The sequence below is a fragment of the Sceloporus occidentalis genome, unplaced genomic scaffold (genome assembly GCF_023333645.1).
Source record: "Sceloporus occidentalis isolate IW3139 unplaced genomic scaffold, rSceOcc1.0.p SCAF_2, whole genome shotgun sequence".
NCBI classification, from domain to species: Eukaryota; Metazoa; Chordata; class Lepidosauria; order Squamata; family Phrynosomatidae; genus Sceloporus; species Sceloporus occidentalis.
Window position 1 is genome coordinate 73,811,381 of NW_028316982.1, and position 15,650 is coordinate 73,827,030.

At 45.3% G+C, this 15,650-nt stretch overlaps 1 protein-coding gene across 2 annotated transcripts in view; it reads right to left on the minus strand.

Annotated features, from left to right (window-relative positions):
• Positions 1 to 15,650, minus strand: part of PDZD8 (PDZ domain containing 8) — a 71,669-nt gene that overhangs the window by 6,320 nt on the left and 49,699 nt on the right. The window contains exons 5-6 of one of the 2 annotated variants that reach the window (XR_016280058.1): positions 15,255 to 15,417; positions 2,407 to 4,806 (exon numbers count right to left, since the gene is read on the minus strand). Coding sequence is in view for 1 of the 2 variants with exons in the window: in XM_089510017.1 (XP_089366143.1) it covers positions 2,486 to 4,806; positions 15,255 to 15,417 (2,484 nt within the window). In the remaining variant the exon portion in view is untranslated. Of the gene's footprint in view, positions 1 to 369; positions 4,807 to 15,254; positions 15,418 to 15,650 lie in introns of those variants that run through there. The other variant, XM_089510017.1, reaches the window with a different exon arrangement.

A 15,650-nucleotide genomic window follows, 5' to 3' on the forward strand; every position in this document is an offset into this window, starting at 1 on the left:
TACCTTAAATATTCTGCAGTATGTTGAAGCTCCTTAACAGATTTACCTATTTAGAGGCACACACACATGCCATCCTATACAGTTGGTACATGTAGGTTAGTACTGTACATGACTTGGTAGGAGTCTTCATGATTTTAAACATATATCTTTCCTACCTTTATCTGAAAATGTCAGGGGATGTACCAAGGACAATTTTCAGGCAAAGCATGTTCTCTTACACCTCCGCTACAGAACTTCCACAAAACCATGACTTCAAAACACGTCAATATATCTTTGCTTGTATGAGATGAGAAGATCATTCCTTCAGATACATAATGGAAATATCCTACAGAGACTAACAGCTTGTAACAGAGAAGCTGAGAATTTATTTTAAAAAAGTTTTATTAAAGCTTGTTCTCATGATAAAATCATATCTGACAATCATCTCAGGCAGATTTCCATAAATATGTGCAAGTGTCAAGTAGTTACATACCACTACATGAAGATATTCTTGCTTTCAGTGGTATTTTTATTTTCTATGTGTGGTAAAGCACAGAAGCAAAGAATATAATAGGAATGTATTAATACAGCTTGCTTCTCAAGATCAGTGTTTACTATAATTATGTCTGTTTGTCCTTGTTGCTACCATACAATTATTTTGCCACCATTCTCACGCAACATTTAGAATATTGCACTACATTTAATTTATATTATACAATCATCAGAGAAGAGTACTGATACTCAACTTTATATGCCCATTTCATTAACTGATAGAACAGTTAGTAGTTATTTCAGAAATCTAATGTCTTCATTATTTTTGCAGTTGTTTCTCATTAGGAAATGTTGAATGGGAGTATCTGGACATGAGCTAAATACAAACAGAATTATCGCTAGAACATCCTTACTGGTAAATAAATTGGGGGGGAAAAGAGACAGAATTCACAAAAACAAACTGATGAATTCTTTCAGGGGTCAGTTTATAAAATATTTAGATGATGAAGCATTTTTTTAAAGAAAAGGTGTATAAATATACTTTTTGAAGTTTGGACCATATTTTCACTTCAGTAATTATTAATTTGGTTATATTTGCTTTCTTTAAAAAAGAGAGCAGATTATTAAGCTAAAAATGTGGGAGAGTATCTACTACAATGATTATAGCAAAGCACATTGTTACATTAATATGCAATGTTGTTTGTCAGTCAAATTAAGGATGATTTAGATATGCTAGCTTTAATTTCTACAAAGGTATTTTCATAGCACAGTGCCCAGAATGATGAACATGAACATATGAATACAGACAAGTAAGCTTTAAGACATAGATTTGAGACCCCAAAATAACATCTCTCACATCAGAGATTAGTTGGGGCTTTTCAGAAAGAGCTGACAAAGTTCGCTGTAGTTCCTGTGGGATTCAAAATCCAGTGGAAAAACCTACATGCTATAGTACAATGTTGAGCATCTGACTGCTGTTTTAATATGCATGATGGCATTACAACCAGTGGAAAGTAAACCATTTGAGAAATTTTATTTAAATTTTATCCACCTAAGCATTAAAATTCTGCAGTTGTAGTTTCTGTGGCAAAATCAATGCTTAAACAGAAAAGGCTACAATTCAACCTCTCTAACAGGTAGTTAAGCAGGATTACATTACAGAGTGATATGTTCTATAAAGCTAGAAAGCTCAATTGTTACATTGAGATAATCTTGCTGGCACATCCCCAGTAAACTGTTGTGGAACACTGGTACAACTTTGTTTAGGCAAAATTTAATGCCCATGGTTTTTCAGGAAAAAGAAAGATGAGGATTTATCAGGGGACATATAAGAGTTTAAATTAAATATGTTTTAGATATTCCTCTCAGCTGAAAATTCAACTAAGTCCAAAGGAGAAAAATGTATTCAAACATAATAAACATTTCAATATCTATGAATGAAAAAATATGGAAAGCAAGAATTTTGATATGTAATAAAAAGCTTTACTAAAATTATTGAAAATAAAGCCACACTATTGGCTATGATGCATAATTGGCAAAAACAAACCCCAGAAACCATCTGAAGCCCACACTTCTCTGCTCTCAAACTATACTGAAGAGCTAAATAACGGGACAATCAAAATTTCCAGAACCTGGTCCTGCTATGGCTGCTAAGATGGTGTTAATTTAAGTATAAAATAAAACTCGGAAGAAATATACAATTAGTAATGAAAAGGAACAAAAAGAAAACCATCATATTAACATGAAACTTTAGAAAAAGCCAAAATAAATTAAAAATAATCTTCCAGTATAAATCCCCCAAATATTGTTAAACACACTCTGGACCAGTGTCTTCGTAAATAAATACCTGGAAATAGAATTCTAACCATATTCTTACAGTTTTCTTAAAAATAAACTGGAGGAGCAGCTGTATACATTATACCAGTGTTTAATTACATTTTGATGTATCTGGTGTGGTTTTGATTAAGTGCAAAGTATTCTCCCAGTTCGTCTTCTCAAGGCCAAATGTGCAATATCAGTCAACTGATTCCTCAGCTGCTTCAAGTCTTTCTTCTTCTTTTAGGAGAGTTTCAAGTACGGGTGCCATAACTAGAGCATTATCATCTTCATTATCCATTTCTTCCATTAAGATGTCTTCTTCATCTTTATCTTCTTTTCTAGATTCCAGGTCTAAAGTGGTATTTTCCAAAGCTTCAATATCTTCAATGCCTGCTTTATAATGAATCATAAGGAGTGTTAGGGCTTGAAGTCGTTCTCCTGATTTAGCCAATGCAGCAGACAAGACCATTTTTTTCCTTGCATCTGTTGTTTCTTTCTTTTCCCTAATTAGAGAATTATTGTTTTCCAATTCCTGATCTATTTCATTTTGCAGTTTTTCCAACATAACCTCTAATTTTTGGATTCTTTCATCTGTAGGCAAACTTCTGTAAAGATCTCGGCCTATCTCTTTAACAGCAATAAAGACACTGTCATCAAGTCCTCCTTCCTTCCTTGCTAACTTTATCGATGTGCCGGATGCAGTCTTTGAAGGGCTACTTGGACCACCAATTTCTGTGTCACTACCTTCATTATCAGAAGGATGTGGTGTGTGCTTTGGTGAAGGTTCCACTGCATCAGACCCTTGATCACTGACACGAACTTTAGGAACCTGACGAAGATTTAATAAGCGGGTGCTAGTGTTGATTATGTGTCTTGTTAAACCAGTTGTTTTGTTTGCAGATTTCAATTCTGAATCAACACGAGCTGCTGTTGTGCTCTGAGATTCCTGGCTTTCTAATTTAAAAGAATGTAGGGCACGCTCAAGCCTTCTAGTAGCTCCTAAACAATTTGGGGCATCGGTTAGGCATTTTTCTTGACATTTTTTGTGGCAAACATATGCACAAACTACACACTGTGATGCTGCTTTTGTCCAAACTTTCTTTTTGCAGTAGTCACACCAAGTTGGATTCTGAAACTGTGTGTCTTGGAAATTATGTTTGTTTTCAGTATAAATAATTTGTCCAAAATAAGGGTCCTCTTTTGGAAAAATGGGAGTTGCTGAGACTTCTGAAATATATTCTTTTTCCTTTTCCATCAAAAAACTTGAATCTTCTGGTTCACCCTCTTTTAAGTATTTAAAATGTATAGTGATATCACCATAACAAAAATCTTCATTGAAACCTTTGTGGGAGATCAAAGTACGCAATGCAGTTCTACTTACTGCAGCTTTAGGTGCAGGAGGCTTTAATCTAAATTGTCTGATGAATTCCATGGAGGATGTGGCTATACAATCTAAAGCTATTTCTTCAAGTTTTATACTTTCATATCCTAAACAGAGAAGTCCCCCTAGCTTGAAAGGGTCTCTACACCAAATAGCAACATTTAGGTACTTATGTTCTTTCTCTACTTCAAATATGAAAGAAGAGGTTTTTGTTCTTGCCCATTTACCTAATCGATTGCGATATAGGATTTCTGGCGATTCCCATGAATGATGGTTCACTATAGTTGACCTAGAACTCTGTGCACATTGTGAAGACTCTGATGGTGCCCTTGTTATTTCTAATCTACTTGTACCTAATTTGTTTATAGATGCTTTAGAACTCTGTAAAACTTCTGAAGATTCTTTTATTGTCTCTACTTTGTTTGATATAGGTTTGTTTATACCTACTTTTGAATTCTGTGAGGATTCTGGAGGTTCCTTTACCATTTCAGGCTTGTTTGTAATTGGTTTAGAGCCTACAGATTCTTCTCCTACATCACTATTTTTTATTAACTTTTCTGAATTTCTATCTCCATTATTTGGAGGAGATGCCAGCCTGTCTAGTTTTTCTGAAGATGAGTCACTAGATTCTGATTTATTCTGAATGTCATTAGGAAGTGGTGTAATTTTAAGCTGTGGCCTGGGTGGTACAGGAGGCTTATTTGAATTTGCCTGTGTCAGTTTGTTTGTTTGCTGAGCTGAATCGAGATTTTCAGCATTTCTGAGTACTACTTGCTTGGCTGCCTCTTTGAAAAGTGCCCTTGCAGATGACTGATGACTTCCTAAATATTTGCGATTTAATATTGGTGATATAGTTCCAGGCGGTTTAGCAGCAAGTGACACTGATGTATGCTTGGGGCTTGTTGAAATATCTTCTCTAAATTCACTTGACTTTAGTTCATTGGCCAAGTCCTCAAATTCCATATCAATTTCTTTGATCTCAGCTTCCGTTAAGGTGACATCATCTGGAAACACTGACTCATCCATCTGTCCAAGACTATCTTGTATTCCAACGGGTCTCTCATAATATACTATGACTCTCTCACCAGCTTGTCTGATGAGCTTTAGCACTTGTACTGTGGATGTAATTCTAACTCCTGTTAAAAAAACAAAAAACAAACCAAGAGTCAACAATAATGAAAGAACATTACTGAAGGTAACAACAAACACATTCAGGATGCCGCACATACACTCAAAGTTATGTATACTGTTTCCAACACTTGAGACTAACTGTTGTATTTGAGGAAGTTTCCATCACAGAATATGCAACTGAATGTAAAATACAGAACAAAATTTATGGTCAGAATTGATAGTAGTAATTACCTGTTGGAACCCAGACACATCTCAATACAGGTTGGGAGAGCTTCAATGCAATTCAGTTCCCGACCAATCCAAGCACATGATCTCTGCTGTCAAACATAACAATATCTTGGGCTTACAACATCTATGTATGGGGCTGTGCAGACTGCCCCTAAGGGACTGCCTGTGGCTGCTTTCAGCTGCGCCTGATTGAGACCACGGCAACTGCACACCACGGCCTCAATCTGGCCTTTCCATGGCGCAAAAAGGATGTGCAAAAAGTAGGTCCTTTTTGCGCCTTGGAAAGGGCACAATAGCTGCATTGCCACAGCTTTAAAGCATTCCTTTGGTGCTGTGTTGTGTGGATGCAACACCAGAGGAGCACCGTTATGCCACATGCTGTGTGGAGCAGCACACAGCGTCATGGAGCCCTGGGGGCAGAGTTGGGGCAGGCATCATGTGGACACCACACCCTGACTCTACCCCCAGGATGGTCTTAAGAGCCAGTCTGCACAGAGCCTATATGAACTCTTTTTGAATCAAGGCTATACAGATCACTAATACGATAAATCCAAATCTCTATCATACTACAGTATTATAGCACTTTTCAACTGCTATGGCTGCATCCTACAGAATCTGTGATATGTATTAGGGTGAGTCATTAAAGCTGCTGAGAATTCTAAACAACTCAAGAAAGTACAAAGCCCTGGATTCCACTGGATGGAGCCATGGCAGTAAAGTAGTATCAAAGTGCCATAATTGTGTAGAGTGGGAAAATAATCTAGTAATAACAATTTTTGTTATTTTTATTATTCAATTGATTTAAGACCAATTTCATAATTGTCACTCCAACAGTTTATAGAGAAGACTATGTTAATAAAAGTCACGTCTCACTGATATGCATGAACATGCTTGATAACAACACAAAAGCACATGTGTTATATATAAATGCAGAAAAGCTTGGGTTGGAAAAAACTTATTCATGGACTCCTAAGTGCTACTTCTGCATTGACATCCAAAATATTTCCTTCTGGCAGAAATGTGATGGACAGGTTGCTTACCTGTAACAGTATTTCTTCGAGTGGTCATCTGAGAATACATACAAATGGGTTTTACTGCGCCTGCGCAGTGCTGCTCGGAACCTACTGGAATCACTGGGCAAAGTTTACTTTGCAACATATAGAAACTTTTTGGCGGTAACTCCGCCCACCCGTTATAAGGCCCCTGCCTTCCCGCTCTTTCCCCAGTTCCGCAATTTTTCCGCCAAGCAGGCGATGGAAAGAGCCAATAAGAGCAGGACACTGAGGGGATGGACGGGTGGGATTTGTATGTATTCGCAGATGACCACTCGAAGAAATACTGTTACAGGTAAGCAACCTGTCCTTTTTCTTCGTGGTCTCTGCGAATCATACAAATGGGTTTAGACTGACAAGCTTAGGTATGCGGCGGAGGGAGTGTCCTGAAACCAAAACTATGGTAAACCAAAGGTATATTTATTGCAACAATAAACACCTTGAACCATAAAGAGAGTCAGTCTTTAGTTCATGCACAAAACTCAACACAGCAATAACATTGCAAGACCAGTCCCACTGAAATTGTGCAAATCAACATTCAACAGAATGTAAAACAGTGGCATTAAGTACATAAATGCTGAACACAAACCATCAGTAGTGCAATCAATGCAACCCTGAAACCAACACAGCCCTCCCGAAAGCTGCGTCTCGGATGGCTCTGGTGTCCAGCCTATAGTGCTTTATAAAAGTCAATGGCTGGGACCAGATAGCAGCCTTACAGACATCCTCCAAGGGAATGCCCGACAGGAATGCAGAGGATGCTGACATTGCCCTTGTGGAATGAGACCGAACCCTGGCAGGGAGAGGTTTGCCCAACAGTTTGTAACAGAGATGGATGGTACCAGCCATCCATTTGGAAAACCTCTGCGCAGACACGGGCAACCCCTTCTTCGGCTCCGAGTAGCACTGGAAGAGCCTCTCAGACCGACTGGAAGCAGCAGTTCTGTCCAGGTAAAACGCCAGCGCTCTCCTGACGTCAAGGGAGTGCAGGCTTCGCTCCGCATCCGAAGTCGGGTTGGAAGCGAGGGTAGGCAACACAATGTCCTGGCACATGTGGAAAGCAGACACAACCTTAGGGAAAAAAGTAACGTCTGTCCGGAGGACCACCTTGTCCTTATGAAACCTCAGGAAGGGCTGGTCCCTCCGCAAGGCACAGAGTTCTCCTGCACGGCGGGCAGAGGTGATGGCCACAAGAAAGGCGGTTTTCCAAGTCAACAGTCTCAAGTCCGCTGTGGCCATCGGTTCAAAGGGCTTGGATTGGAGAGCGGACAGTACCGCTTCCAAGCTCCAAGCCGGAGCTGGTACCGACACCGGGGGATGCAAATTGGCACATCCCTTAAGGAACCCCTTTCCTTGAAAAAAGGAAGCCCTCCCCCCGAACTGGTACTTGGAGCAAATGGCAGACAAATAGCACTTGAGGGATGTGAGGCACAACCCCTCATCCAACAGTGCCATCAAAAACTCCAGCACCACTGGAGTGGAAACTTGAGCAGGAGACAAGCCCTTCTGGTCAAGGAAGAGGCTAAACCTCCTCCACTTCAGGGCATAGGACCGCTGGGTGGAAGGTTTCCTTGCAGCCAGAATCACCGTCCTCACCGCATCCGGCAGGGCGGCTAGGGCTGTATCCTCCATGCCACCAGCGGCAGGCTCTCGATGTCCGGGTGGAGAATTCGTCCGTCCTGGATCGACAGCAGGTCCGGGCGGAAGTCGAGGCGTATGAAGCATCTCCTGGAGAGGTGGAGAAGGGATGCGAACCAGGGCTGTCTCGGCCACCACGGGGTGATCAGGATGGCATGCGACCGGTCCGTTGTCATCTTGGACACCACCCTGATGATGAGAGGGAAGGGAGGAAAGGCGTAGAGCAGCTCTCCCGTCCAAAGGAAGGCGAACACGTCTCCGAGGGATCCGTCCATTCGCTTCCTGGAGCAGAACTGGGGACAGTGGCTGTTCCATTCGGTCGCGAAGAGGTTGATCCGGGGGGGTTCTCCACCGCTCGAACAGGTCGCTGACCGTCTCGGGATGGAGCCTCCATTCGTGACACACCGATGGAGATCTGCTGAGGCGATCCGCCAACTCGTTGTCCTCTCCGGGAAGGTGAATAGCCTGGAGGAGAACTTGTCTCTGGATGCACCAGTCCCAGATGCGGAGAGTGAGGTCGAGCAGAGTCTTGGATCTGGTGCCTCCCTGTTTGTTGATGTAATACATCACCGTGGTGTTGTCCGTCCTTAGGAGGACCACCTTGCCTGCGATGGCAGCTTCGAAAGCCCTCAGTGACTTCTCGACAGCCAGCATCTCCAGGGCGTTGATGTGGAGAAGCTTGTCTTGGGAGGACCATTTGCCCATGACGATCAAGTCAAGAAGGTGGGCGCCCCAGCCTTCCAGGGAAGCATCGGTTGTCAGAGTCAGCTGGGGCTGAGGCTGGTGGAAGGGCATCCCGGTGCACACGTTGCGACAGTCCAGCCACCATCTCAGGGAAGTGGCTACCGGTCTTGGTACCATGAGCCACTTGGACGGGGGGTCCTCCATCAGGGAGAAGACCGAGAGGAACCAGGACTGAAGAGGTCGAAGGCGAAGCCTTGCCCACGGCGTGACAAACGTTGTCGAAGCCATGTGGCCCAGGGCGACCTGGACGTCCCTGGCCCTCACCCTTCTGTGTGAGATGCAAGGCCTGAGCGATGCTGTCAGCGCCTGGAAACCGTCTGGAGGGAGAAAGGCGGAGCATCTTTCGGAGTCGAGGATGGCCCCGATGAACTTGGCCTGTCTGGTCGGTGTGAAGTGGGACTTTTCCCGGTTGACGACCAGTCCGAGGGAGTCCAAAAGGTGCAAGGCGAATGAAACTGCCTCCTGCAGCTCTTGCTGGGATTCGGCGGCAAACAGCCAGTCATCCAGGTACGGGAAGACTATGAAGCCTCTCTGGTGAAGGTAGGCCATTACCGGTGCCAAGCACTTTGTGAAGACTCTCGGTGCCGTGGCAAGGCCGAAAGGAAGCATGTTGTAGTGGTAAGCGGTGGAGCCAACGGCGAAGGCGAGGAATCTCCGGTGGGACTCCCGAATCCCGATGTGGAAGTAGGCATCCTTCAGGTTGACGGTTGCGAACCACAGGCCCTGGTGGAGCAGGGGCAGAATGGAAGCCAAGGTTACCATTCGAAAGCGATAGTATTCCAGGAACAAGTTCAATTGTCTCAAGTCCAGGATGGGCCTGATGCCCCCATCCGCCTTCGGTACCGTAAAGTACCTGGAGAAAAAGGCCCTGGAGCATTGTTCCGGCGGCAAGGGGGAAATTGCCCCCTTATCCAGCAAAGTGCACACTTCGTCGAGAAGGGTGTCCGAGGGGTGAGTGGACATGAAGGCTCCGGTTGGAGGGAGCTCTTGGAACTCGAGGGCATAACCCCTACGGAAGATGTTAAGTACCCATGAGTCCGATGTTATAGAGGCCCAGGTGTTAGCAAAGGGCCTTAGAATGTCCAAAAAGAAGAAGGGAGAAGGGGAGATGAAGCGTGCTGCGTCCCTTCAGGCTCTCTTCTTCCCCTGGTTGGTATCCTGCCGGCGAGCCTTGCGGTACCGAGGCAGGAAATTACAACGGCCAGAGGAGGAGGAAGACTATGAGGGGTAGCGGTGTCTCTGGGAGCCCTGCTGCTGAGATTGCCGGTCCTGTGGGAAGGTCCCCTGGGACTGACCTTGCAGTGGCCACGGACGGTGCCTCTTTCTGAAGGGCGAGATGGAAGCTGAAGACATCCCGTGCTTCTTCGCCGGCGCCTTCATTCTGAACTTGCGGTTCAGACGCTCGTCGGTGTCGGCGTGGAAAAGGCCGCTACCGTCCAGAGGCATGTCCTCGATGGTTGACTTGACGTTGGGGTTGAGGTCCGACCCCCTCAGCCACGCATGTCGGCGCAGAGCCATCGAAGCCGCCATGGCCCGTCCTGCACAGTCAGCCACGTTTCTGGAGGCGGTGATGAGCCAGCTCCCGATCGAGTGGGCCTCATTGCGGATCTCAACCAAGCGACGTTGGACCTCATCTGGGACGTCGGGAACGATTGGCAAGATCCCCTCCATCAAGGCCTGGATGTAGGCCCCCATGCAGGCGTTGTAATTTATGGCCTTGACAATGAGGGCAGTCGATGAATAGGCCTTCTTAGCAAGGCCATCGATCTTTTTGGCCTCCCGGTCCGCTGGGGAGGTCGCTTGCTTCGGCACGAAGGTCTGCTGAGCCCCCTCCACAATCGCCGAGTTCTGCTTGGGGTGGTCGGTCAACCAAGAGCAACTCGGCGGGGAGATCCAGTACAGCGTCTCGATCTTCCGAGAGGACGCGGTGAGCGAAGCTGGCGCTCCACAGGGTCGCGAGCCTCCTCCTCAGGAGGGGAAAGCTCGATGTCCAGGGCCCGACACATCTTAATGATGTGCTTGCTGAACGAGCGCACATCATCAGTTGGGAACGAAGGACCCGGATGATGCATCCCTTGAGGAGATGGCGGGTTGGAGGGGCCCTCGTCCTCATCCGACAGCACCCGCGATAGCAGCAAGGGCTCTTGGTCGGAGTCGGAGGTCAAAGGGATGTCCAGGACCCTGACTCGGGTTGAACAGCGAGCCGGAATCTGAGGGACCACAGGCTCTGGAGGTGTCCGGGAAAGCAGCCAAAGGGCTGATAAAGCAGCTAGTTCTCAAACAAACAAAGCCCCTCCCAGCACAGCAAAGTCAGTGTGAGCTACACAGTCCTGGAGATTCACAGTAGTTCTACCAAAAGGGATTACCAAGAGAATTGTCAGACGGTCCGAGGTTCAGGATAACAGATAGGCAGGTCGATAAAGCAGTCCAAGGTCAAGGTTTCCAGGTAGTCAAGACAAGAAGCCAAGGAGCCAGAGACAGAGTCTTTCCTCTAAAAGAGTCAGATATCCACTGGCAAAGAACCACACATGCTCCAGGTGCTTAAGAAGGCAAGGAGCTGGCCTTCAGCTGTGTCTGATTACGAAGACGCTTCTGATAAAGCCTCCGAGATCTTCGAAGGCCCTCTCTTTCTGCTCGACGCTCATTGAAGGTAGGCACACTGCCCAGATCCTCCTCCATGTCCACAGCCTCGGCACCAGGCAAACTTGACTGCTGAACCTCTGGAGGGGCCATAGACTCTGCTCCAGCAGAACTAGGGCCAGCCTCTGGCTCCTCCATTACAGGTTCAAGCCCCAGGGGCTCTGGCTCCTCCATTACAGGTTCAGGTCCCAGGGGCTCTAGCTCATCCTCTGAGTCCTCCAAGCCGTCCTCCAGGCTGGGCATGACAGGAGGAAGGCGACGAGGTGCCGACGTCGAAGCCACCGCATGCGAGGAGGCAGGTCTGTCTCCCTGGGAAGCCACTGGGCGCAGGTTCAGCCTGGTAAATTCCCTGAAGGTGGTCTCCCTCGGTACTGACATGTAGTACCTCTGGGTCTCAGTGTCAAAGAACATGTCAGTGTCTGGCTCCTGTGGCTCATCCATGTCAGTGTCCGGTTCCATTGGTTCATCCACCTCCGACTGGGGGGAAGGAGGAGACAACACTCTCCGAGGGCAGGCAGGCGCCTCATCATCGACACGGGCGAAGTCCTCCGCCGCCAGTAGCGGCGTGGCCAGCAAGGAGGCCGCATGCGATGAGGCGGGGTCATCCGGGCCCGAAGGGGCTGGTGCCAAGGCCTTCTTTGAAGGGGAGAGTTGCTTATGGGAAGCGCGCTCCTTCGCCCTGGGTGGGCGCTCCGACCCAGTGTGGTCCTTGGTGGATTTGGACCTTTTGGGTGGGGATCCTTCAGCCGTCTCCTTGTGGTGCCTCTTTTTGGAGGATCGTGGCGTCTTGGCCTGATCTTCGGGAGGAAAGAAGGGGTTGTCCGGCAGGTCGTGCAGGGCGACAGCTCCCTTGGAGTGGGGCTTGGTCGGCTTAGCCTTCTCCACCGGTGCGGCCTTCCCCGAAGACGATGCCCCTGTCTCGGGCAGCTTGGAGGCGTGTCGAGATGCCTTCGACGACGCCTTGGAGGATGGAGGCGAAGCGAGCCGGACCTCCGCCTCCGTGCGCTCCTTCGCGCGCGAGCCCTCCAGGGACGGCTTCCTCCCGGATCTCTCCTTGGGCTCAGAACCCTCAGTCCCCGAGGTTTTCTGGGGGCGCTTGGAGGGTTCGTCGGTGGCACTGGGTCTCGGGGGACCACGGGCCACATCGGAGGCGGTGGAAGACTGTGTCCCGGCCGGGACAGACACCACACTGGACACGCTGGCCCGGGATGACGAAGCAGGCGGCGCAGTCAAAGGGAGACAAAGAATGGTCAAAAGACGGTCCGAGGTCAAGTGAGAGTGATTCCAAACAAGCTAAAGAGCGAGCGAAGTTCCCTGAAGCAGCTAGCGCGGAGGAAAAAAGGAACTGGGGAAAGAGCAGGAAGGCAGGGGCCTTATAACAGGTGGGCGCAGTTACCTCCAAAAAGTTTCTATATGTTGCAAAGTAAACTTTGCCCAGTGATTCCAGTAGGTTCTGAGCAGCACTGCACAGGCGCAGTAAAACCCATTTGTATGATTCGCAGAGACCACGAAGAAGAAGTAAGAATATATATAATACAGGAAGTCCCTACTTATTCAACAGGTTAGGGACCAGAGCACTGTCAAAAAGAAGAAATCATCAAAAGGAACCGCAATGTGCTCTTGTTCATAACCTGTCAAATAAGTGAGGACCCAAAGAAAACGGTCAAACCTTCCCCAGAAGAGAAGGGAATCCCTCTCTCACACAGACACACCCTTACCTTGGACTCAGAGGTGATATTTTCCTCTCTCCTTCCCCACTTCACATTCCCTGATGGTATAGCATCTAGCCTGACTACACTTACTAGCCTTGTACTGGCTGGGTGGGAGGGTGGGGAAATACTGTCCCAGTTCTACTCATCCTATACATGTGCACTCATGCATGCCTCCTCCAGTCCCATCAGCCTCTCTGCCTCCTACTGGCCAATCCGCTCCCTTCACTCAACTGCTGCAACACGGTTGTGGTTACTGCTTCTTCTGCTGCTTTTCTTCCTTTGCCTCAGCCTTGCTCCCCCTCCCTTATCTCTCTGAGGCTGAGAGTGTGTGACTTGCAAAGGGTCACTCAGTGGATTTCCATGGTTGAATGAGGATTCAAACCTTGTTCTCCAGAGTCATAGCCCAACACTCAAACCACCATGTTGGTTCTATATTTTTACATACAGGCAGGATATGTGTATATGTATGTATATGTTTATATATCTATGTGTGTGAGAGAGAAATGCTCTTTGGGTGAAGACAATGAAACCAGACTGCTTGGACTTAGCATCAAAAGCTTAAAGAGCAACTTCTAAGTTGATTTCAAAGAGAAAGGCAGTGGGGATGTTCTGTACCATATTCTGTGTGTTTCTGAAGGGTACCCTAAACCCAGGGAGAGCTTTGGGTGGGGGGTTATGTGGAGCTGCAAATTATAGGAGGCATCAGCAATGACCAAGTGTCCTGCCTTCTGAAAGTCTTTTGTTTTAACAAAAGTCATGAGTTGATACAGTCTCAATAAAGAAACACAAAATGATGGATATACAAGGCTCAAATCAGTAATTTAGTACTGGGGCTGGCAACAAATGTAACACATTGAGGGTGATCTTATTAAGAAAGAGAGGTTTACACTGGTTTCATGTTGAACAGGCAAAATGAACATTCAGGAAAAATTTCTAGACATAATAAAGCTCTGCATTTTTAAAAAGTTTAAAATAGTTTTTGACACTCAAGATAATTTATTAGTCTTCACTACAGAAATCAGTGAGTGCTTGGTATCTGCTGGGGTTTGGTTCCAGGATCCCCATGGATACCAAAATTTGTGGATGCTCAAGTCCCATTAAATACAATGACATAATAAAATGATGTCCCTTAAACAAAATAGCAAAAACAAGGTTTGCTTATTTGAATTTGTATTTATGTATTTATTTATTTGTCTTTGAATATTTTTGGATTATTAAATTTGAGGATAAAGAATCTGTGGCTACAGAGGGATGACAACAGCTTCAACTATTAAGTCAAATAAAAGTGATAAGACAATTTTTATCAATAAGACAAAAATTAACATGCCATTTGGTCTAGATGCTGTTAACAAGACAATTATTGATTTAACTGGCTTACAAATAGATTGGAAAGTAATATATTCATGACTACTGTAAAGTGGGGAGACCCATGGACTGCATGTAGCTGCAACCATTTTTGTGCCTCCTAAAAGCTCCCGAGTCTCTTTCGAAATCAACCCCAAGTTTGGTTTACTTAACTCCCTTGAGCCCCTAAATACCTCATCCCCCACATAGTCAGAAATTGGCTGAGAAAGATATTGAATTGATTTCACTTCTGGGTCACCTGAAATGAATCCAGGCAGTCCACCATGAGGCTACAGGGCCAACAACTGGCCCCCAAATGTTGCCCAATCCAGATTATGAAATGAGGCAGCAAAATTAGCAGGTGACACTTAGCAAAATGATGAAAAGTAGGCTGAGGAGAGACTGATGAAAATTTTGTCCCATCCCCCCCAAAAAAACATACCAAAGACCTACACATTTCTTCATATCCAAAAAGAACTTGACTTAAAAAAAAAACAACCTTAAATGTGCAAGGAAACAAAACTGATCGTCTTGACCATTCACTCTTAGACTACTGGGTTCTTAAAAGTCTGGGTGTTAAATATGTTTGTGATGCTGAAGTAGAATTGTAATTTCTATTATTGACATACTCTTTATATTTAACAGGTAAATGGCATGTACAGAATGGTGTTCCATGCTGCAAATAGTTTTATCTATTTAATTTGACTGCTAGAGATGGCTAAGGATTTTGATCACCTGGTTTTGGAGGGGAGAAATTCATAAATTTCTTCACAGAGAAGTTACAAAGAACATAGACATGGGAGAATTGAAATGGTTCCTTCATCTATAGCAGAGAATTCTCAACAGCTCTCTCCAAATGGAGAGAAAGGGCAACAATGACACATGAGGTCCTGTTCTAGAAAGTATAAATGCCTCAAATTCATATATACACTGAAGCAATTTGAATTTGCAGTGACTAACTTAGAAAGAGCTTTTTGGATTAAAACGAATAGCTCAATGAAAATGTGAATTTTTTGTGCAGCCATGTTGAAGGAAAATTCTTTTTTGTTGCCTTCACACAGGTCTAATGTGTATACAAGTAGTTATGTTACTTACCGCCAATAGCAATAAGCCTATCCCCCCGCTGAAGATCAGCAACTGCAGCAGCTGAGTTTGGTGTGACAGTCTCCACAACTACATGCCCCGATTCCCCTTCCTTAGCTTGTACTTGACGGAGAGCAAGTCCAACACTTGGTGAATTTCCTTTTATTAGTTCTACCTAAGGAGATGATAAATGTAAACAATGACCTTCAAGGTATTGACACTATATAATTAAACAATACACTGGCTTAAATTCAATTGAGTAGATCCATTGAATCAATTGCTTAATAGTAACCTGACATACAAATCATGATTCAAGGGATCTACCTTAGTTTGGATCTGCAGTTGGATTGAGAACTATGTTTAACATCTTATTTTTAGAAAAATATGAGATCATATAATCTGCTCTCT